A 24,171-nucleotide genomic window follows, 5' to 3' on the forward strand; every position below is an offset into this window, starting at 1 on the left:
TTCTGTGCGGTTGTTTATCAAATTCTGAAAGTAGGCCAGTCGTCGGCTTCCGCCCCCGTGTAACTAGTACTGGGTGTTCCTGGAAAACCCGTACACTCTTTATCCAAATGTTTGGTCCCTTAAGGAGGTGTCCAGCGCAGTGAACAAGGCAATCGGACTATACGCCTTTATAACCTTCACTTAGCCATAGAAGTCTACAATTTTAAATTTCGGTGAAGCCCCTAGAATCCGGAAGGCCGAATTGGGGCGCTATACACGCCTATATCGGACAAAGCCGAATTATCGCCTAAAGCAAAAAAATCTTTAACGATTTTAAGACCTCTCGAATAGCGACCAGCTCTCGCCACATCATGCCGGACAGTTTTGTGCTTTCTCTACTGAGGTGCTCGTCCGGAAGAACCAGGGCACAATCACAGTAGTTCTCCCTACGCTACCTTAGCTGAATTAACAGAATGTAAGGTACCAAAACAAGGGAGCCGGGCTATCCCAACTGTAGACCCAAGACATGATTCGGAGCTGATGCATATAATGCTATAAGTTCGGGGTGCCGCACTGTTGAAAGTGTTCAGACTTGTCTTGTCGTATTATGGGGCGTCATAAGAAGCCCTTGGCAAACTAAGCGTACCAAAGTGTACGGATGCAAAATCAAATAGACATTTGTAAAAAAATGGTCAGAATAATAAGCTGACGCTATATATGGTCTCCCATTGATGAATAATACGTTTAAGTGTATGTTTACAATGAATGCATTAAGCGTAGATAAATAGGATTATTTAACATATCCTATCCAGGGGCAGGCTACGTATAGATAGATAAAGCAGGAACAACGATCGTAAATAGATTCCACCTGGGTGTTTCCTGCTGTGCCCAAAGCCTATTGCCTCCTGGGTTTCCTCTCCTATATAAGTCCGACAGTTCGGCTCCTCTGGAGAAGCTGCACTAAAGCAATGTCCTTAAGGGTAAATGGAAAGGTTACGAAGCGATACCGTACTGTTGACTGAGCTACTGCTACGTCTCTGCCTGTGCCCATGGTATTTTGAGTGCGTAATTGTGTACGCGTGGCACGAATGCTGCTTTGATGGGATTTGAGCGGAGGCCGGACTGCTAGTCATGCTCTTGGCGTGCCTGCTGATCCTGTTGCGGGGTGTTCCGCCCTCGCTTGACGGAGCTTGAGGTAGTCGTCACCGGATTGGTGGTTTGCCGGAGGAGGCCGCATTGTACTTCGGCCGCAAGGGCTGCAGTGTGCTCTTATGTATGGAGAGAGCGGTCCATATTTCCGTTGACTGTTATGACCCCGCGCGGGCCTGGCATCTTGAGCTTGAGGTATGCATAGTGTGGTGCCGCATTGAATCTAGCGAATGCGGTTCGTCCGAGCAGTGTGTGGTAACCACTGCGGAAAGGGACGATATCGAAGATTAGCTCTTCGCTTCGGAAGTTATCCAGAGATCCGAAGACCAATTCCAATGTTATAGAGCCCGTACAGCAGGCCTTTACTCCAGGAATGACACCTTTAAAGGTGGTTTTGGTGGGCTTAATCCTTGAAGGATCGATGCCCATTTTGTGCACTGTGTCCTGATAAAGCAGGTTCAGGCTGCTTCCTCCATCCACAAGGACTCTTGTGAGGTGAAATCCGTCTATGATTGGGTCTAGAACCAATGCGGCTGAGCCACCGTGACGGATGCTAGTAGGATGATCCCTACGATCAACGGTGATTGGACAAGCTGACCATGGGTTGAATTTGGGGACGACTGGCTCCATCGTGTAGACGTCCCGTAGTGCTCGCTTCCATTCCCGCTTGGGGATGTGGGTGGCATAGATCATGTTCACCATTTTCACCTGGGGGGGATTTCTTCTGTCCCCCCGTGTTCGGACGCCGGGGCTCCTCGTCATCATCGTTGAGCAGCCCCTTGTCCTTGTTTTAGCCGTTTATTTTGCTGGCCTGTTTAAATACCCAGCAGTCTCTATTGCTGTGGTTGGCTGGCTTGTCCGGGGTGCCATCAATTTGGCACAAGCGCTCGAGTATACGGTCTAGACTGGACGGTCCCTGATTGTTACGTTCGAATGGCTTCTTCCGCTGACCAGATTTGGATCCGCTGAATCCGGCATTGACCGCCGTGTCTTCGGTGTTGTTGCCGTTGTTCCGTCGCTTGTGTCTATTGCGCCGTAGCTTGCCATTATTGTCCCGGACATCTGAAGTGCCAGAATGTGGTGTAGTGCTACCACGGGCCAACCAGATGTCCTTGCCTGCGCAAAAGCGGGTCATTAGTGTCGCGAGAGCTGCCATGGACTTGGGTCTCTCCTGGCCGAGGTGTCGGGTGAGCCACTCGTCACAGATATTGTGCTTGAAGGCCGACAGGGCCTCGGCATCCGGACAGTCAACTATTTGGTTCTTTTTAGTGAGGAACCGAGTCCAGAATTTCCTGGCGGATTCTCTGGGCTGTTGAGTAATGTGGCTCAAGTCATCGGCGTCCGGAGGTCGCACATATGTGCCTTGGAAGTTGTCGAGAAATGCGTCTTCCAGGTTTTCCCAACTGCCAATGGAATTTGCGGGCAAGCTGTTTAGCCAGTGCCGGGCGGGTCCTTTGAGCTTAAGGGGAAGATACTTGATGGCATGTAGATCGTCTCCGCGAGCCATGTGGATGTGGAGAAGGAAATCTTCGATCCACACCGCGGGGTCTGTTGTGCCATCGTATGATTCGATGTTTACGGGTTTAAACCCTTCTAGGAATTCATGATCCATCACTTCATCAGTGAAGCAGAGGGGGTGTGCGGCGCCTCTGTGCCGGGCTATGTCGCGATGCAGTCCGGTTGCGTCTGACTGGTTATATTCGGCCCGACCGGATTTGCTAGTAGTGTATCCGGTATGACCGTCATCGTCATGTGTTGCGGCGCGCCCCCGTGATACGTAGATCGATCTTGGTTGTCCTGCGGCGCTATCCAGTTTATTGCGCAGGTCCTGAGTATTGCCCCGGGCCATAGTAAACTGGCGCGGGGGTGCGGGCTGGTATTCGGGCTGATGTGCCGTTTTATCCCGACCTCGAGGCGGTCGGTCAGCCGTGTGGCGCTCGAGTCCATATTCCTCGGCTGCCAGAACTTCTGTCCATCTATCTGTGAGCAGATCTTGATCATCTTGAAGCTGCAGCTGCTTCTTCTTTAGGCTTCTCGCAGTGGCAATAAGCCGACGCTTGAAGCGCTCCTGCTCTGCGGGGTCTTCGGGTACGCCGAACTCGTCGTCGCCGAGGCTAATCTCGTCTTCGGAGAGGGGCATGTAGTTGTCCTCCTCCGGATACCCATCTATCGCCTGTTCATCTGGGCTGTCATGCCCATCTTCCTGTTCGGCCTGCTCGAAGGCAGGCTGTTCGGGGTTACATTCATCGTCGGCACCGTCCGGATTGTCTTCATCTCCGGTGCTGGTATTGCCTTGGCGGGGCTTGGAGCGGCGCGGGCGACGCCCATGCTTTGCTTTCTTCTTGGAGGGGTTATCCTCCGTTGCCTCATCGCCATTGGTTTCTTTCGGAGTGTCCACCAAGTATATATCGTATGAAGAGGTGGTTGTCCACCGCCGTGTGAGCGGTGGCTCCTGTACGTCTCCTGCATCGTCGTCCATACCGTCGATGTCTTCGAAGTCGAAGTCGAGCACGTCGGTTAAATCATCGATCGTGGCGACAAAGTGGGTGGTGAGTGGGCAGCGAATTCCTTCGTCGCCTGCTTCCCACTGAAGCCGGACATAGTTCGGCCCAGAGCCTCCTGACAAAGAGAAAGACTTTAATGAGTTCAGCATGTCGCCAAGAGGCGAGTGCTGAAAGATGTCCGCAGCGGTAAACTCCATTACCGGAGCCCAACCTGGCTCGGCTGGCTCGAGAGTGTGCGAACGTGAGCCAACAGCCGGATATGAGTCCGGGGGCCGAGGGTTACAGGCCTCCATAGAGGTGAGACCTGTATTCGGCTCCACCGCCGATGAGTGTGCGGCCTGTGGGGCGGGGTCCAGCCCTCCGTCCACAGGCAATGCAACCTACCCCGGATTTAGATCCGGGGCTACTGCGGGGATGATGTCCCGAGCATCGTCCGATAGCAGGTCTAGGACGTGCGCGTCGTGACTGTCCGGTGCTCCTGGCAAAGGCTCGAATCCGTCGAAGATGAATTCTCCGCGAATGTATGCCGTGTAGTTCAAGTTTCCGAACCTGATCTGGTGGCCAGGGGCGTAGCTGTCGATCTTCTCTAGGTGGCCAAGCGAATTGGCCCGCAGCGCGAAGCCGCCGAACACAAAGATCTGTCCGGGGAGAAAATTCTCACACTGGACCGTGTTGTCGTTGATTGAAGACGCCATCAAGCCTCAAAGCAACGACACAGAGGAACTCTCAATGAAAGCACCAATGTCAGTGTCAAAACCGGCGGATCTCGAGTAGGGGGTCCCGATCTATGCATCTTAGGCTGATGGTAATAGGAAGCAAGGGACACAATGTTTACCCAGGTTCGGTCCCTCTCGATGGAGGTAAAACCCTACTTCCTGCTTGATTAATATTGAAGATATGAGTAGTACAAGAGTAGATCTACCACGAGATCGTAGAGGCTAAAACCCTAAGAGCTAGCCTATGATGGTATAATTGTAATTGTGATCGGCCTTCTAAGGACCATCCTCTCCGGTTTATATAGACATCGGAGAGCTAGGGTTTACATGGAGTCGGTTACAAGGAAGGAAATATAATATCCGGATCGCCAAGTTTGTCTTCCACGCAAAGCAGAGTCCCATCCGGACACGAGCCAAAGTCTTGAGTCTTGACGCTTCTATAGTCCAGACAATGTATACAGTCCGGCTATCCGGACACCCCCTAATCCAGGACTCCCTCAACTGCGCATAGTGAAGGTCTTGACACTAGAATCTATCGGCCCCAACCTGGAGCAAGTTGTCAGTTTCCTGAGATGCTTTCCATGCCTGGAGAAGCTATATATCGAGGTGATGTTCATTTCCTGTTAAATGTTAACCATAAGGGAGTTCAATTTGTGACACCTTTTTCCAAGTTTACAATGACAATGTACTATGATTTCTGAAGGATTCTTTTGGAGGATTTCAGTACATACATGCCCCCCCCCATATTGGTTGCTTGATCCATATGGTTACAATCCATAAGCATTTCTCGTTTGGATTCACCTATACTAGTTTTCTTAGGGAACTTTTCATCCACTCCAACCTCTTGTGAAGAAGGCTACATTTTTCTAGAATGTAATCAAATGCCCATAGTAATCATGTCAGATCGAAGATGTCATGTTAGTGCATTTTACAAATCCTGCAAACCAAATAGGCATGTAGTTGTGTTCAAAACTGCATGTAGGCACTAACACATTTTCTTCTTTTGCAGATAAGATTAGGCCTAGTGGTGGATAATGTGATACAATATAACAATCACGTCGAATGCCTAGATCTGCAACTCTCAGAAATTACTTTGAACTCCTACTGAGGGACCTTACCAGAGATTATATTCGTCGGGTTCTTTGTTGTCAGAGCAAGGGTGCTGAAGGTAATGAGGTTTGCCCTACATTTATTTCACAAAAATGAATGGTTTGTTGATTAGCACCGGCGCCTGTGGCAGAATGGAATAGGCTCCGAAAATGCAGAATTTCATTTTGGAACTTCAGATGACAGAGTAACCAGAAGTCATCGTGTCAACCCCATACATGACTTCTCAGTGGCTGACCCCTTTGCAAAAAATATGAGGTTTCGAAACCATACTTATAAGTGGTAATATTAGTTTGAACCTCTTTGATATCCATGTTCAGCAGATCAGTGTGAGCATTTGCAACTGATGAGCTGAATTTCATTTCTAATATTAGTTTGAACCTTGTAATCTTCAAATTTGAGCCATATAACTCTGGAATTTGAACCTTGTAATGTTTCAAGCTTTTGTTGTACAATCATTGAAATGACATCATATGAGACTCGTATATTGGTAGCACTATTTTGACCTTAATATGCAATGTTCTTAGATTTAAGGGTCTTTTACATCTGTATCCCTAACTCGAACCCAGTAATCACATTTGCCCCTAATTTTGAAGTGTGCTCAAATTTGCCCCTCTGCCGTTAGGTGCACATATATAAATGCCCTTCTGTGTCGTTTCTGTCCAGTCAAAGGGGTTTGACCGCTATCTGAATGTTTGCTGGATAATTTGCCCCTGACTCCATGTGTCACTTACAGGTGGAACCAACTCCTCTAAATAATAAATGCAAAACTCTTTCTCTCACTCACCCCTCTCTATCACTTACAAGTGGACTTAACCGACATAATGAAAATCGAAAAACTTTCTCCCTCACAGCCTCCTCTCTCTCCTTGACATGTGGGCCATGGGACCCACTGCCAGGGTCAACACCGGCCCTTGCCTGGTCATGGCGAGGCTTGGCGGCTCCGGTGGCCATCGCCAGTGAGGATCGGGCGCGCCTGCATGTGAGGGCCACAAGGAAGGCTATAGGTGGTCTGGCGGGGCAGGGGTGGAGGTCAAGGAGGACGGCGGTGTATGGCGGCGCCATGGACGGGGACGGTTTTGATACAACTCGGCCGCCTGTAGCTATCGCCAGAGCCGATGCTCCTGTGCCACTCCAACGAGCGTTTAATGGTCTACGTGATCTGCAACTCCATTCGGCCCACTCCCCAAGCCTCCTCGGCTCCTATAACGAGTGCTCGAAGTATGCCTGAGAGCGTCCAGAGATTCTGCCAAGGACGTCGTTGCTAGCCACCGTGGCCGGAGGCCAGATAGATAGGTACGAGCATGTCTATGAGCTCCATCTTGTGCCTCTCCTGCGGCCTGCACGTTCAATCAGGCCTGGGGCCACCTATACATGACACACAAGACATCGAGATCTTCCATGGTCGTTGCTCTTCCCCTCCTAAATTTGGCTGCCTCGATCCCCCCTTGACCTACCCAACCACTGTGTCATCATCGTGGAAAGCTTGCGCCCTTACATCCATCTTCCCGCACTCGATTCTGTGCTAGGAGCGCACTTCCCGAAGCAGATCGCCATGACTGACCTCGGCTAGCTCAGCCATGCGGCCTCCTCACGTGGGCAGCATGCCTACCGTGCCTCACGCGGCTACAGGGCGTGCCTCGCGCTCTCCTCCCGCGGCCATCCGCCCCCTACAGCGAGCCGCCGGTGAGCTTAGCCTCTCACGCACGAGCATGCAAGGACTGGCGTTGACCCTGACAGTGGGTCCTGTGGCCCACATGTCAGGCAGAGTGAGAGTGAGAGGTAATGAGAGAGGTAGAGAATTATTTTTATATGTAAGGAAGGGGGGGCAAAAATGTCAAAGAAATGGCACGTTAGCGGTCAAACAGCCTTGACTGGACGGAAACGGCACGGGGGGCATTTCTGTAAGGGCACATAACGGTGGAGGGGCATTTTTGAGCAGGATTTCAAATTAGGGGTATATCTGATTAGGTGGTTCGAGTTAGGGACAGAAATGCAAATGGCCCTAGATTAAATTAACCATTCTCGACTATGTTTACCTTGTCGATCTCACAACACATGATCTGTATAGCTAACTCAACTGGAATCTTCGACATTATTGCACACAGTTGGTTTCTTAAACCATGTGCCCTATAGAGCACAGAATTAATTATCGCACTCGAGTGTCCATCATCACCCTTCCGTGTAACTTTGACCTTATCACCCACGGGTAAACTTATGACCGAAGTCCTTCCACACACTTCATTTTTACAAAGCTTTTTGCCAATAAATGCCCACGATTTTTCCATCTTCTAGCCGACGCGAGGCCAAACTAGCCAGGCGAGAAGCTTGTGTGGTAAACTGTGTGGTAGCGCGGGAACAGGCTCACCGACGATATATTTGGCGCCTCTTCGAGCCCACGCATGGTCAAACGAAACGGGTACGATGCGGTGTTGTCAAGCATGCACTGGAATCCTCCGCTATGAACGCCATGACAATAAGTGAGGATTACAGGTCGGTCGGGCCCCATTTATTACAGCGGACATTTAACCCTTGTGTCTCTTCAACCTTTCGATCGTGCCCTACCATTGCAAGAAGCACACCCACCATGAGAAATTCTTAGAGGGTATCCTGTGCGGCTCCAATGGCACTCCGAGCGGCTGGCGACGACGAGCAGCAGTTCACCATGCATGCCGTGGTGGACACCCATAGAAGGTTCATGAACCTCTCAGTGGTGTACACCAATGACCCGGTTTGGGTGGAGCACTACATCCACATCATGGAGTTGTTGCTTGCCGAGGAGAAGTACAAGGTGGTCGCGTTCGACCTCGAGTACAACCGCGCTCGTGTCGGGTTTCATCCCAAGGTCACCGTCACCCAGATGTGCGTGCGCCACCACATCCTCGTCTACCACTACTTCCTGGACACAAGGCCTTGCAAGCGTTTCGCCAGGTTTGTCAACAACCCCCACTACATGTTCGCTATGGTGGACATCACCAACGATGTAAAGGCACTCGAGAATTCGGGCATCGCCTACCAGAATCTTGTCAACATCCAGGGCCAATACAAAATCCAGGGCAGCGAGGAGCATGAGAAGGACTCACTGGTTCACCTCACCGAGGCCATCATCGACCCCTACTACAGAGACATGAATGATTACTGCAACAAGTACAAGCGTGCCTTGCACTCGGCCTGGATGGAGACACTCAACAAAGCTCACGTCGTGTACGCGGCCAAGGAGGTGTACACGACCTACGACATGTACAGGCGGATCGTTGACATGAGGAAGTGCCTCCTTCCCCAAAACGGCCAGGGATCCATCCGGAAGCAGAGCAATGGCAAGCATCATCGCAACAATAAGTAGATGATTAGATCCTCATTTCTCCTAGTTTAGTATGCATGTAATTGCTTACTTTGGTGTGTGGAAATGTTATGTGTGTAGCCACTTGTGTAATTGTATGCTTAATTTGGTTATGCAATGCTGCCTTTTTAAGTATATATGTTGATGCTCTATAGACAGAGCGAAGATGTTGTGCGGACAAAGAAAATCACATCACACACAGACTAAACAATGGAACCCGTCGGTAATGTTTTCATCAATCACTCACAATTATATATGAGCAATCGTTTGCTCACAACACACACGACTTGTTAACAGGAATCTTCTATGTTGTTATCGGTCTTCCCACACGTTTCTGATTATAGACCTATTTGTCGAGTATCACACACATCTTGTTAAGTTGAACCGTTTATGTTCTCCTGGCTCAACGCAAACAGTTCATCCGAGTGAACTGTATGCCGTATATCGCACACACCTTCATCTGGTTGCCCGTTTCTGTTGTTCCGCCTCATCACAAACAGTTTATCCGAGTGAACTGTATGTTGTATATCGCACACGCCTTCATCTACCTCCCCGTTTCTTTTGTCCCGCCTCATCGCAAACACTTAATTAAACTGAACCGTATGCCTAGTATCGCACACGGAACTAAAATCTGGACCGTGTTTGATGTATCCTTCATCGCAAACATTTTGCATCTTTTTTACGGTTATTTTACATCACCTTTGCGATTAATGCATCGCACACAGTTTCATCAAAGGGTCTCTGATTGTAGCATCACGTTAGCAGCATCCTGCAGTAGTGAAAACGATAGTAGCTGCATACAACTTGGAGGTAAGGTCAACATCTCAAATATTCCATGAAAGCATAAGTGTTCAGATCTGAAATCATGTCACTCGGGCCCTAGTGACAAGCATTAAGCATATCAAAGTCATAGCAACATCAACTCAGAACATAGTGGATGCTAGGGATCAAGCCCTAACAAATTGACTCGATTACATAAGAAATCTCATCCACCTCAATCACCAACCTGTATACCTACAAAGGAATTAATCACTCCCGGTGGTGAGAAGCATGAAATTATCAATGGAGAAGGGTTGGTTGTGACAAGGACGATGAATCCCTCTCTTCTGAACCTAATGGACTCCAAATTAGGGCTCCCGAAGAAGAACAAGAGGTGGTGGCAGCTCTATATCGTAAAACCCGATGAAGCTTTCTATTTTATTTTTTTCTTGTGAAGATGGTACTCATAGGCTTGTGGGGCCCACAAGCTCATAGGGCATGCCCCTTGGCTTGTAGCCTTCTTGTGGTCCCTCTCTCTTGTAGTTCTTTGCCCCTGATGTCTAATACGCAACCTTCTTCTTGTAGACTCGTGTTGGGCCTCCAAGCGCGAGTTCTGTAGGACAGTAGCGAATTTCCCTCAAGTGGATGTCCTAAGGTTTATCAATTTGTGGGAAGCGTAGGATGAAGATGGTCTCTCTCAAACAACCCTGCAACCAAATAACAAAGAGTCTCTTGTGTCCCCAACACACCCAATACAATGGTAAATTGTATAGGTGCACTAGTTCGGCGAAAATATGGTGATACAAGTGCAATATGGATGGTAGATATAGGTTTTTATAATCTGAAAATATAAAAACAGCAAGGTAGCAAGTAACAAAAGTGAGCGAAAACGGTATTGCAATGCTTCGAAACAAGGCCTAGGGTTCATACTTTCACTAGTGAAAGTTCTGTCAACAATGATAACATAATTAGATCATATAACAATCCCTCAACATGCAACAAAGAGTCACTCAAAGTCACTAATAGCGGAGAAAAATGAAGAGATTATTGTAGGGTACGAAACCACCTCAAAGTTATTCTTTCCGATCAATCCATTGGGCTATGCCTATAAGTGTCACAAACATCCCTAAAGTTTATAGTAAAATAAAAACTTAAGACACACATCAACCAAAACCCTAATGTCACCTAGATACTCCAATGTCACCTTAAGTATCCGCAGGTTTAATTATATGATAGCATCACACAATCTCAGATTCATCTATTCAAACCAATACAAAGACCTTCAAAGAGTGCCCCAAAGTTTCTACCAGAGAGCCAAGACGAAAACGTGTGCCAACCCCTATGCATAAGTTCACAAGGTCACAGAACCAGCAAGTTGATCACCAAAACATACATCAAGTGGATCACGTGAATATCCCATTGTCACCATAGATAAGCACATGCAAGATATACATCAAGTGTTCTCAAATCCTTAAAGACTCAATCCGATAAGATAACTTCAAAGGGAAAAATAAATCCATTATAAGAAGGTAGAGGGGGAGAAACATCATATGATCCAACTATAATAGCAAGGCTCGCGATACATCAAGATCGTGCCAAATCAAGAACACGAGAGAGACACACACACACACACACAGAGATATATATATATATATATATAGAGAGAGAGAGAGAGAGATCAAACACATAGCTACTGGTACATACCCTCAGCCTCGAGGGTGAACTACTCCCTCCTCATCATGGAGAGCACCGAGATGATGAAGATGGCCACCGGTGATGGATCCCCCATCCGGCAGGGTGCCAGAATAGGGTTCCGATTGGTTTTTGGTGGCTACAGAGGCTTGCGGCGGCGGAACCCCTGATCTTGGGTCTATTCTGGAAGTTTGGGGATATATATAAGAGGTGTTGGCATCAGGAACAAGTCAGGGGGTCCACGAGGCAGCCACAAGGTAGGGGCGCGCCCAGGGGGTAGGCACGCCCTCCACCCTCATGGTGTCCTCGGGACTCTTCTGGTCCATCTCCGATGCTCCATGGGCTTCTTCTAGTCCAAAAACAAGCTCGTGAATTTTCAGGTCAATTGGACTCCGTTTGGTATTCTTTTTCTGTAAAACTCAAAAACAAGGGGGAAAACAGAAATTGGCACTGAGCTATAGGTTAATAGGTTAGTCCCAAAAATCATATAAAATAGCAGATAAATGCATATAAAACATCCAAGATGGATAATATAATAGCATGGAACAATAAAAAATTTTAGATACGTTGGAGACGTATCAAGCATCCCCAAGCTTAATTCCTGCTCGTCCTCGAGTAGGTAAATGATAAAAACAGAATTTTTGATGTGGAATGCTACCTAACATATTCCTCCATGTAATTTTTTTTATTGTGGCAAGAATATTGAGATCCATAGGATTCAAAACAAAAGTTTAATATTGACATAAAAATGATAATACTTCAAGCATACTAACAAGATAATTATGTCTTCTCAAAATAACATGGCTAAAGCAAGCTATCCCTACAAAATCATATAGTCTGGCTGTGCTCCATCTTTGTCACACAAAATATTCAAATCATGCACAACCCCGATGACAAGCCAAGCAATTGTTCCATACTTTTGATGTTCTCAAACTTTTTCAATTTTCACACAATACATGAGCATGAGCCATGGACATATCACTATAGGTGGAATAGAATATGGTGGTTGTGGAGAAGACAAAAATGAGGAAGATAGTCTCACATCAACTAGGCGTATCAATGGGCTATGGAGATGCCCATCAATAAATATCAATGTAAGTGAGTAGGGATTGCCATGCAACGGATGCACTAGAGCTATAAGTGTATGAAAGCTCAAAAAAGAAACTAAGTGGGTGTGCATCCAACTCGCTTGCTCACGAAGACCTAGGGAAATTTGAGGAAGCCCATCATTGGAATATACAAGCCAAGTTCTATAATGAAAAATTCCCACTAGTATATGAAAGTGATATCATAGGAGACTCTCTATCATGATGATCATGGTGCTACTTTGAAGCACAAGTGTGGAAAAGGAGAGTAACATTGCCCCTTCTCTTTTTTTCTCTTTTTTGTGTTTTTTGGGCCTTCTCTTTTTTTGGTCGCTTTTTTTTCGTCCGGAGTCTCATCCCGGCTTGTGGGGGAATCATAGTCTCCATCATCCTTTCCTCACATGGGACAATGCTCTAATAATGGGGGTCATCACACTTCTATTTACTTACAAATCGAAAAATTACAAATCAATGCTTAGAACAAAATATGACTCTATATGAATGCCTCCAGCGGTGTACCAGGATGTGCAATGAATCAAGAGTGACATGTATGAAAGAATTATGAACGGTGGCTTTGCCACAAATACGATGTCAATTACATGATCATGCAAAGCAATATGACAATGATGAAGCGTGTCATAATAAACGGAATGGTGGAAAGTTGCATGGCAATATATCTCGGAATGGCTATGAAAATGCCATAATATGTAGGTATGGTGGATGTTTTTAGGAAGGTATATGGTGGGTGGGTGGTACCGGCGAAAGTTGTGCGGCACAAGAGAGGCTAGCAATGGTGGAAGGGTGAGAGTGCGTATAATCCATGGACTCAACATTAGTCATAAAGAACTCACATAGTTATTGCAAAAATCTATTAGTTATCGAAACGCAGTACTACGCGCATGCTCCTAGGGGGATAGATTGGTAGGAAAAGACCATCGCTGGTTTCCGACCGCCACTCATAAGGAAGACAATCAATAAATAAATCATGCTCCGACTTCATCACATAACGGTTCACCATACGTGCATGCTACTGGAATCACAAACTTCAACACAAGTATTTCTACAATCCACAATTACTCACTAGCATGACTCTAATATCACCATCCTCATATCTCAAAACAATCATAAGGAATCAAACTTATCATAGTATTCAATGCACTTTATATGAAAGTTTTTATTATATCCTTCTTGGATGCCTATCATATTAGGACTAAATTCATAACCAAAGAAAATTACCATGTTGTTTAGAGACTCTCAAAATAATATAAATGAAGCATGAGAGTTCATCAATTTCTTCAAAATAAAACCACCGTCGTGCTCTAAAAAGATATAAGTGAAGCACTAGAGCAAATGACAAACTACTCCAAAAGATATAAGTGAAGATCAATGAGTAGTCGAATAATTATGTAACTATGTGAAGACTCTCTAAAATTTAATAATTTCAGATCTTGGGATATTATTCAAACAGCAAGCAAAACAAAATAAAATAAAATGACGCTCCAAGTAAAACACATATCATGTGGTGAATAAAAATATAGCTCCAAGTAAGGTTACCAATGAATGAAGACAAAAAAGGGGATGCCATCCAGGGCATCCCCAAGCTTAGGCTCTTAGTTGTCCTTGAATATTACCTTGGGGTGCCTTGGGCATCTCCAAGCTTAGGCTCTTGCCACTCCTTATTTTGTAGTCCATCGAAACTTCACCCAAAACTTGAAAACTTCAAAACACAAAACTCAACAGAAAATCTCATAAGCTCCGTTAGTATAAGAAAATAAATCACCACTTTTGGTACTGTTGTGAACTCACTCTTTATTTATATTGGTGTAATATCTACTGTATTCCAACTTCTCTATGGTTCATACCCTCCGATACTACTCATAGATTCATCAAAATAAGCAAACAACACATAGAAAACAGAATCTGTCAAAAACAGAACGGTCTGTAGTAATCTGTAACTCTCAAATACTTCTGTAACTCCAAAAATACTGAGAAATTAGGAAGTCCTAAGCAATTTGTTTGTTAATCTTCTGCAAAAAGAATCAACTTAAAATCACATTTCTCTGAATTATGAAAATTGTTTTCGTCAGCGCAAAAGTTTCTGTTTTTCGGCAAGATCAAATCAACTATTACCGTAAGCCATCCCAAAGGTCTTACTTGGCACTTTATGGAAACAAAAGCTATAAAACATGATTACACAGTATCATAATTATCTGAACACACAAAAGTAGTAAGGGTAAATATTGTGTTGTCTCACAACAAGTGCTTTTCTTTAATGCCTTTTTAGCTAGGTATGATGATTTCAATGATGCTCACATAAAAGATAAGAATTGAAACACAAGAGAGCATCATGAAGAATATGAATAGCACATTTAAGTCTAACCCACTTCCTATGCATAGGGATTATATGAGCAAACAATTTATTGGAACAAGAATCAACTAGCATAGGAAGGCAAAATAAGCATAATAACTTCAAGATTTTCAACACATAGAGAGGAAACTTGATATTATTGCAATTCCTACAAGCATATATTCCTCCCTCATAATAATTTTCGGTAGCATCATGATTTAATTCAACAATATAACCATCACATAAAGCATTCTTTTCATGATCTACATGCATATAAATTTTACTACTCTCCACATAAGCAAATTTCTCATGAATACTAGTGGGAGCAAAATCAACAAAATAACTATCATGTGAGGCATAATCCAATTGAAAATTAAAATAAAGATGACAAGTTTCATGGTTATCATTATTCTTTATAGCATACATGTCATCACAATAATCATCATAGATAGCAACTTTGTTCTCATAATCAATTGGGACCTCTTCTGGAATAGTGGATTCATCACTAAATAAAGTCATGACCTCTCCAAATCCACTTTCATCAATATAATCATCATAAATAGGAGGCATGCTTTCATCATAATAAATATTCTCATCAAAACTTGGGGGACTAAAGATATCATATTCATCAAACATAGCATCCCCAAGCTTGTAGCTTTGCATATCATTTGCATCATGGATGTTCAAACAATTCACACTAACAACATTGCAATCATGCTCATCATTCAAAGATTGCATGACAAACATTTTATTGCATTCTTCTTCTAACACTTTGGCACAATTATCGGAACCCTTATTTTCATGAAAGACACTAAAAAGATGAAGCATATGAGAAAACTCAATTCCATTTTTTTGTAGTTTTATTTTATAGACTAAACTAGTGATAAAACAAGAAACTAAAAGATTTGACTGCAAGATCAAAAGATATACCTTCAAGCACTAACCTCCCCGGCAACAGCACCAGAAAAGAGCTTGATGTCTACTACGCAATCTTCTTCTTGTAGACTCGTGTTGGGCCTCCAAGCGCAGAGTTTTGTAGGACAGTAGCAAATTTCCCTCAAGTGGATGACCTAAGGTTTATCAATCTGTGGGAGGCGTAGGATGAAGATGGTCTCTCTCAAACAACCCTGCAACCAAATAACAAATAGTCTCTTGTGTCCCCAACACACCTAATACAATGGTAAATTGTATATGTGCACTAGTTCAGTGAAGATATGGTGATACAAGTGCAATATGGATGGTAGATATAGGTTTTTATAATATGAAAAATATAAAAACAGCAAGGTAGCAAGTAACAAAAGTGAGCGAAAACAGTATTGCAATGCTTCGAAATAAGGCGTAGAGCTCATACTTTCAGTAGTGCAAGTTCTCTCAACAATGATAACATAATAGATCATATAACAATCCCTCAACATGCAACAAAGAGTCACTCCAAAGTCACTAATAGCGGAGAACAAATGAAGAGATTATTGTAGGGTACGAAACCACCTCAAAGTTATTCTTTCCGATCAATCCATTGGGCTATTCCTATAAGTGTCACAAACATCCCTAGAGTTCGTAGTAAAATAACAACTTAAGACACACATCAACCAGATACTCCAATGTCACCTCAAGTATCCGTTGGTTTGATTATACAATATGCATCACACAATCTCAAATTCATCTATTCAAACCAACACAAAGAACTTCAAAGAGTGCCCCAAAGTTTCTACCGGAGAGTGAAGACGAAAATGTGTGCCAACCCCTAGGCATAAATTCACAAGGTCACAGAACCCGCAAGTTGATCACCAAAACATACATCAAGTGGATCACGTGAATATCCCATTGTCACCACAGATAAGCACATGCAAGACATACATCAAGTGTTCTCAAATCCTTAAAGACTCAATCTAATAAGATAACTTCAAAGGGAAAACTCAATCCATTACAAGAAGGTAGAGGGGAGAAACATCATATGATCCAACTATAATAGGAAAGCTCGCGATACATCAAGATCGTGTCAAATGAAGAACACGAGTGAGAGAGATCAAACACATAGCTACTGGTACATACCCTCAGCCCCGAGGGTGAACTACTCCCTCCTCGTCATGGAGAGCGCCGGGATGATGAAGATGGCCACCGGTGATGGATCCCCCCTCCGGTAGGGTGCCGCAACAGGGTCCTGATTGGTTTTTGGTGGCTACAGAGGCTTGCGGCGGTGGAACTCCCGATCTAGGTTTTGTTCTGGAAGTTTGGGGATATATAAGAGGTGTTGGCATCGGGAACAAGTCAGGGGGGTCCACAAGGCAGCCACGAGGTACGGGGCGCGCCCAGGGCGTTAGGGCGCGCCCTCCACCCTCGTGGTGGCCTCGGGACTCTTCTGGCTGTGGGCTTATTCTGGTCCAAAAACAATCTCCGTGAATTTTCAGGTCAATTGGACTCCTTTGGTATTCCTTTTCTGTAAAACTGTAAAAGAAGAGAAAAAAACAAAAACTGGCACTGAGCTTTAGGTTAATAGGCTAGTCCCAAAAATCATATAAAGTAGCATATAAATGCATATAAAGCATCCAAGATGGATAATATAATAACATGGAACAATCAAAAATTATAGATATGTTGGAGACGTATCAGCCCCCAGTATTTTTTATACCTTTATCTTACTACTTAAAATGAATGTAAGGTTCCCATTTCACCTCACTTTCGTCTAACCTTTCTTATATATGTCCCACTTTTTTATTCTCCTCTTTGATTTTTTTCTCTCCTTTATGATTTTTCTCCCATCCATTCTCCCTAAAATAGAATCAATTGTCTCATGTTTTACTAAGTTATCAAAAAAAACATTTTGTTTGGTAAGTAATTAAATTCTTACCAAATAAGTGCTTAAAAATAAAATGTCTTTACTACTTAGAAAGAACGTAAGGTTCGCATTTCACCTCTCTTTCGTCTAACCTTTCTTATATATGTCCCAATTTTTTCTTCTCCTCTCTGATTTTTCTCCCATCCATTCTCCCTAAAATAGAATGAGTTGTCTTATGTTTTATTAATTTATCAAAAAACACATTTTTTGGTAAGTAATTAAATTCTGACCAAATAAGTGGTTAACAATAAAATGGCAGGTAAATTATGGTGATTGCATATAAAAATTTGCTAAGATTTTAGTGCATCAATATAATAATAGACACACAGTCATGAGCTAATCTACTAGAATGTTTATATTCCTGTTGCAATGCATGAGCAATTGTCTAGTATTCCATAAAAAAATCTTCGCAAAGTTTCGTCCAATTCCAAGAACTTTTGTTTCGGCACAAAAATAACACCAAAGTAGTTCTGCTGAAAACACCGTTAGTCTAGGTTAGTTTCATTCAAATCATGCAATTTAGAGTCCAAAACAAGAGCAAATGTGTTTTGACAAGTAGATACGCTAGCGACGTATCAACTATCTATCTGGTGAGCCCAGGTCCTCAGATTGAGGGTTTCCCCTCTGGATAGTCCGGGTCCCTCGAGTGGTGCTTTAAGCTCGGGTGACTTTGGGTCCCTGGCCCCTTAACCCCAGAACCCCCGGAGTACCATGGGTGGCAACAATCACTTTGGTTGTGGGGGTATAAATGTTAACCTTTCTTCTTCCTCCAATCCTAATCCTTGACTTGAGCTTCTCCAGCATTGTCAAACCCTAACAACTTGATTACTCTCCATGCCTCCACTCAAACTCCACCAAACTTTGATTCTTAAAGAGAATCACCCAATCTACACTTTCACCAAACCAATTTGTTATCCTCATACTTGTTCATCACAAGCACTTGATACTCTTGGAGATTTGAGATTTCTAGGTGGTAGGAGTTAAGGCCCGGGAAGCTTCCTTACGTGTTGTGTGCTCGGGAAAGTTTGTAAAGGTCTGGTGGTTGCCAATACCAACCAAGGGTGATTTGAAGCTCGCCCAATGGGAGTGACTCAAAGGAATACTCGTGTGTTCCCCTTGGTAGCATTGTAGAGCTTTAGATTTGGTACCTCTCCAATAGAGATAAGCTCTTGCCCAAGAGTGTGAACTTCGAGATACGTCCATTGACGTGGCTTGAAACTGCATCGGTATTTCCCCAAAGAGGAAGGGATGATGCATCATAGCTACTGTAAGTATTTCCCTTAGTTATGAAACCAAGATATCAATCCAGTAGGAGAACCAAGCAACACTGTGTAAACAGTACCTGCACACAAAGAACAAAAACTTGCAACCCGACGTGTAAGAGAGGTTGTCAATCTCTCCACGGTGAAAAGATAGATCGGTTTTTGTAAGATTGGATAAACAGATCACACAAGAACACAAAATAAAAGATGCAAATAAAAAGTGCAACAAGTTATTTTTGGGTTTTTGGAATAATAGATCTGAAATTAAACGCGACAAAAAATAGATCAAAAAGCAATATGATAAAAGATAGACTCGGGGGCCATAGATTTCACTAGTGGCTTCTCTCAATAAAATAGCGCACGGTGGGTAAACAAATTACTGTTCGGCAATTGATAGAAGTTCAAATAATTATGATGATATCCAAGGCAATGATCAATATATAGGCATCACGTCCAAGATTAGTAGACCGAAACGATTCTGCATCTACTACTATTACTCCACACATCGACCGCTATCCAGCATGCATCTAGTGTATTAAGTTCATGGAGAAATGAAGTAATGCAATAAGAATGGTGACATGATGTAGACAAGATCTATTCATGCAGGAATAGACCCCATCTTGTTATCCTTAATAGCAACGATACATACGTGCCTCGCTACCCCTTGTGTCACCGGGTGAGGACACCGTAAGATTGAACCCATCACAAAACACCTCTTCCCATGGCAAGAAAAATCGATCTAGTTGGCCTAACTAAACCAAACATTCGAAGAAGAAATACGAGGCTATAAATAATCATGCATATAAGAGATCAAAAGAAGACTCAAATAATATTCATGGATATAGATCTGATCATAAACTTGAACTTCATCGGATCCCAACAAACACATCGCAAAAAGTCATTACATCAAATAGATCTCCAAGAGAACATTGTATTGACAATCAAAAGAGAGAGAGAGAGAGAGAGAGAGGAAGCCATCTATCTACTGCCTACGGACCCGTAGGTCTATGGTGGACTACTCACGCATCATCGAAGAGGCACCAATGGGGATGATGAACCCCTCTATGATGGTCTTAGATTGGATCTCGTGGTTCTGGAGCTTGCGGCGGCTGGAATTGTGTTTCGACTACTCCCCATGGGTTTATGGAATATTTGGTTATTTATAGAGCGAAGAGGAGATGGAGGAGACCCCTGTGGGCCCCACAAGACATCAGGGCGCGCCAGGAGCCTCTGGCATGCCCTGGTGTCTTGTGGGCCCCATGGGCCTCCCCTAGGTGCTTCCTTGGCTCCCAAGTTGTCTTCTAGTCCAAAAAAATCACCAAAAAGTTTCACCGCGTTTGGACTCCGTTTGGTACTGATATTTTGCGAAGTAAAAAACAAGCAAAAAACAGCAACTTGCACTAGGCACTATGCCAATAGGTTAGTCCCAAAAAAGATATAAAGTTGCTATAAAATGATTGTAAAACATCCAAGAATGATAATATAACAACATGGAACAATAAAAAATTATAGATACATTGGAGACGTATCATCCATGTCTCCCAGTTGCTTATAGTTTATACTTCATGTGTCTTTTCCTTGTGTTTGCTTGCTAGCCTTGTTGCTCTTGCTTATTTAGTGTAATAGCTTGCTTGACATATAGGATTTCCTCACTATAGATCGCATATATAAGAACATACTTTATCCACATTTCCCCTAGAAATTGAAGGTAAGCTAAAAAATTGTAGTCTCCTATACCCCCCCTATACTTCATCATTTGATCTTTTCAAGGGTGATGGCGCCGATATACGCAAAGGCTTGTGTTTCTTTCTATTTTTATGGATATATTCTTGTAAGGATTTGCAACTTTAATATATGGCCTTGGTCTTCTCGCAAAACAAATGTATGTGTTGCTTCTCAAACAAGTTTTATTTGTCTTTGGAGTTTCATGGATATTTCAACATGGGTATTTAGCTTCAAGCAAGATCTAATTCCAAGCCCTATATATAATATTCTTAGTGTAACGGCTAGTCCTTTGATTTCTGTTATTAGAGACCATCAATTCGTCACAAGGATAAAATGAAGAAAATGAAAGACAACTAACAATGGCAAACGTTTTGCCCAAGACTTTTCTATCGAGTTCACAAAAGTGGCAGAGCTTCAACAAGGCCAGTGTGGGCTGTCATGGCCAACCTATGAATGCTTTGTGCATACCCCTTAGCAAGTGACCCATGTATCCCTTGAAATAGGCCCAAAACTCATTTTGCCATCCCCGCCTGCTCCACTCTCCAAAGATGTGGCTTCATCTCTGCCACTACTTGGTGACACCCAACCCAAGCCTCCAGGGTAGGTGGGAGGGAGAGGGGTCGGTTTTAGGGAATGGGCAAAAGTAAAAGAATACATAATATGCCAAATTGGGATGATCTATCACGTGCACATGTGTCGGTGATAGAGAAAGGCGAAGGAATAAGCTCATCTTTCGGTATACACGCCATGAAAAACGTGGAAAAGGGGGATCATGCTAGGCAGCTGGTAGCCACAACGTGAAGAGTTGAGGAAAGAGAGGCCCACTCACCTTCTGGCATGCACCCATGAAGTCGAGGATTAGGTCACGTTCACCCCATCGCAAGAACACCATGAAGGGTTTGAGGAAAGGGGTCATGCTCACCTTTTTGCACGCAGATCGAATAATGTGTGTAACAAGTCACGCTCACTCCTAAAAGACATGGTGTGATGAGTGTGTGGGTGTTGTGAGGGAGGGGGGGAGGGGGTGTGTAAAGGATGCTACTAATCGTCGTTTGTGGTTGCGTGTGAATGGTTGATACTTGCATTCGACCGTCCACTGCCCTCTCATCAAAACAAAAAAAGTTGCTCGTTATACCGTGTTAACTTATTACTTTATACCTTGCAGATTACATAATTTTATTTATATAACATAAAAAAACTGGCATACGTATATCCCACAAAAATAGAAAGCGATTTGCACACAAGTAGTTAAGGCTGGAAAATATCAAGCAGCACATCTGTGATTTGATATGCTCCGCCAGAGCCAGGAAGCATAAAAAAGCCCCCAGGCCAGCAATGGAAAGTGTCAACGCGAAATTAAAATGAAAACGTAGAAAAAGGAAATTAAGAATGGAAAAATAAATAGGAAGGAGAAGCTTGGCTGTTCCGCTATATTCTAACTTCCCCCGCAGCTTCTCTCGTTTGCTCCCGTCCTCTCTCCTCGCCATTCTAGCTCCTGCCACGCTTTCCCCGAGCTCCCCAAGCTCTCGCCATGGCAAAGAACACATGCAAGCTCTGCTTCCGCCGCTTCGCTAGCCCCCGCGCCCTGGCAGGCCACATGCGCTCCCACTCCGTCCGCAACCTGGCCGCGAAGCAGCAGATCTCATCGGCGTCCTCCGCGTCCACCTCGTTCACCGCCGCCGCCGATGACGACGTCAGCTTCAAGAAGCCCCTTCCAATCTACGCGCTCCGGGAGAATCCCAAGCGCAGCCTGCGTGTCACCGATGTCGCCTTCTCGGATCGCGAGAGTGAGGCCGAGTCCACCCCGCCGCACCCCAAGCGCGCGCACGCCGCCGCTGCAGGGGCCGAGACCGAGCCGCTGAGCTCGGTGTCTGACGCTGCCACGCCGGAGGAGGACGTGGCGCTGTCCCTCATGATGCTCTCCCGCGACTCCTGGCCATCGATGGGGCGCGGCGACGGCGACGGCGACTACTCGGACGACGGGAGCGACGGCGGTTACACGCTCCCCGCTCCCGATCCGGCGCCGGTGGAGAAGCGTACACGGTTCCAGTGCAGCGCGTGCAAGAAGGTATTCCGTTCCTACCAGGCTCTTGGCGGCCACCGCGCCAGCCACGTGCGTGGCGGCAGGGGCGGCTGTTGCGCGCCTCCCGTCGCTCCCCCTCCTCCTCCTCCGCAGCCGCTGGCACCGCTGCCATTGATGGAACGCGAGGGGGACGAGGACATAGACGGGAAGGGGTCGCCACGGGAGTGCCCCTACTGCTACCGCGTGTTCGCCTCCGGGCAAGCTCTTGGTGGGCACAAGAGGTCCCATGTTTGCTCCGCCGCCGCCTCTGCAGCACAGGCGCATGCAGCCGCCGCTCCGCCGGACCCGATCAAAGCCTTTGGCATGATCGATCTGAACATCGCGCTGCCGTTCGAGGATGTGGAGCTCTCTGCCGTGTCAGATCCCCGTTTCTCCTCCAATCCAGGTTCTTGAAGCAAGCATTCCGGCTAATCCCAATGGAGGAGGTGATCTGAGGTGAGATAAATCCATCCAAGAAACCAAAAGGTAAAAAAAGAGGAAGAGAGAGAGAGATAAGAACCATCTTTGGTAGTTGTCGATGGCAGTCAATTTGCTCGTACAATTCGATTCCGTTGATCTGTTTTTACAGAATTCTAAACTGTTGATGTTGGTTTTGTTGCTGTTCGTTTAAAAGCTATGGAATTGGTGTAGATAAGCTGTGGTTTGTTATTGATCCGACGATCTGAATCTAGCTATAGCATCAGAATTGGGGTTTAAAAGGAACGTTTTTTCAGCTGAACCATCTCTTCCCCATGTTTGCATAGCCCAGAGCACACACATTATACTGAGACCAAGTAGTTGAGAAGCAGTGCTAGAGACCAAAGCACGCACAAAAGCATGGCAGTGGAGTAGAGTAGAGTAGACGAGTTAAGCTTTTGCCTAGTGTCCAAAGTCACAATGGCAAGCAATGTGCTTTGCTCTGTGTCTGTGTTGTGTTGCCTCCTTTCTTTCGCTCCTTGAGTTGCTGCTGCCATATGAACAGCAGCTGCTCGTACCCTTGTGTTCCTGTTTGTTCCCCACCACTATTTCTTTCATTAACCACCCATGCCTCTCTGCGCGTGGGCCCCAGCCACATACTCTGCGTACGGTACTAGGTTGCAGAATTGCAGAGGTCATGGCCACTGAAATCAATCGTATACGGATGATAACAGCCAGCCAACCAGCTAGCCATTCTTTGTTTATGGAGAAACGGCAGTCGTTTTTGTAGGGCTCGGGCTCCACGTTTGGAGGCAGGCGGTTAGCATCTCGCCCCCACCGGTGGCGTCCACGTGTCGCCCCGCCCCAGTCGGAGGTTGGTGTGTGGTGGTGGTGGTGCTTCGAGTCCGGCCGGTCATTCAGGCCCCCCGCTGATTCCGGGGGAAGGAATTAACACGGAATTAATCGCGCGGTTTAATGTGCGCGTAGCATTTTGACTCCTCCCCTGGCCTGCCTTTCCCGTCCCGTATCTGGGAGAAGCCGGTGGGCGCGGAGCCCGAAGCGGATCTTGGCGACGAAATGGCTGGTGCACACGAGGGCGCGGGGGCGATCAGGCTGACCCGTGGGGCCCGCACCGCGCCAGTCGTACTGTAGGTCGTACCCCGTGCGGGACAGGGCGAGCGGGGCCGGGAT

At 45.3% G+C, this 24,171-nt stretch overlaps 1 protein-coding gene across 1 annotated transcript; it reads left to right on the forward strand.

Moving 5' to 3' along the window:
• Positions 1–21,980: 21,980 nt before the first annotated feature.
• LOC119326142 (zinc finger protein ZAT1-like) lies at positions 21,981–23,218 on the forward strand. The gene has a single exon (XM_037599854.1). The coding sequence runs from the start codon at positions 22,033–22,035 to the stop codon at positions 22,975–22,977; it is 945 nt and encodes a 314-aa protein (XP_037455751.1). The 5' UTR covers positions 21,981–22,032; the 3' UTR covers positions 22,978–23,218.
• The last annotated feature ends 953 nt before the right edge of the window (positions 23,219–24,171 follow it).

Source organism: Triticum dicoccoides, chromosome 6B (assembly GCF_002162155.2).
Source record: "Triticum dicoccoides isolate Atlit2015 ecotype Zavitan chromosome 6B, WEW_v2.0, whole genome shotgun sequence".
NCBI lineage: Eukaryota > Viridiplantae > Streptophyta > Magnoliopsida > Poales > Poaceae > Triticum > Triticum dicoccoides.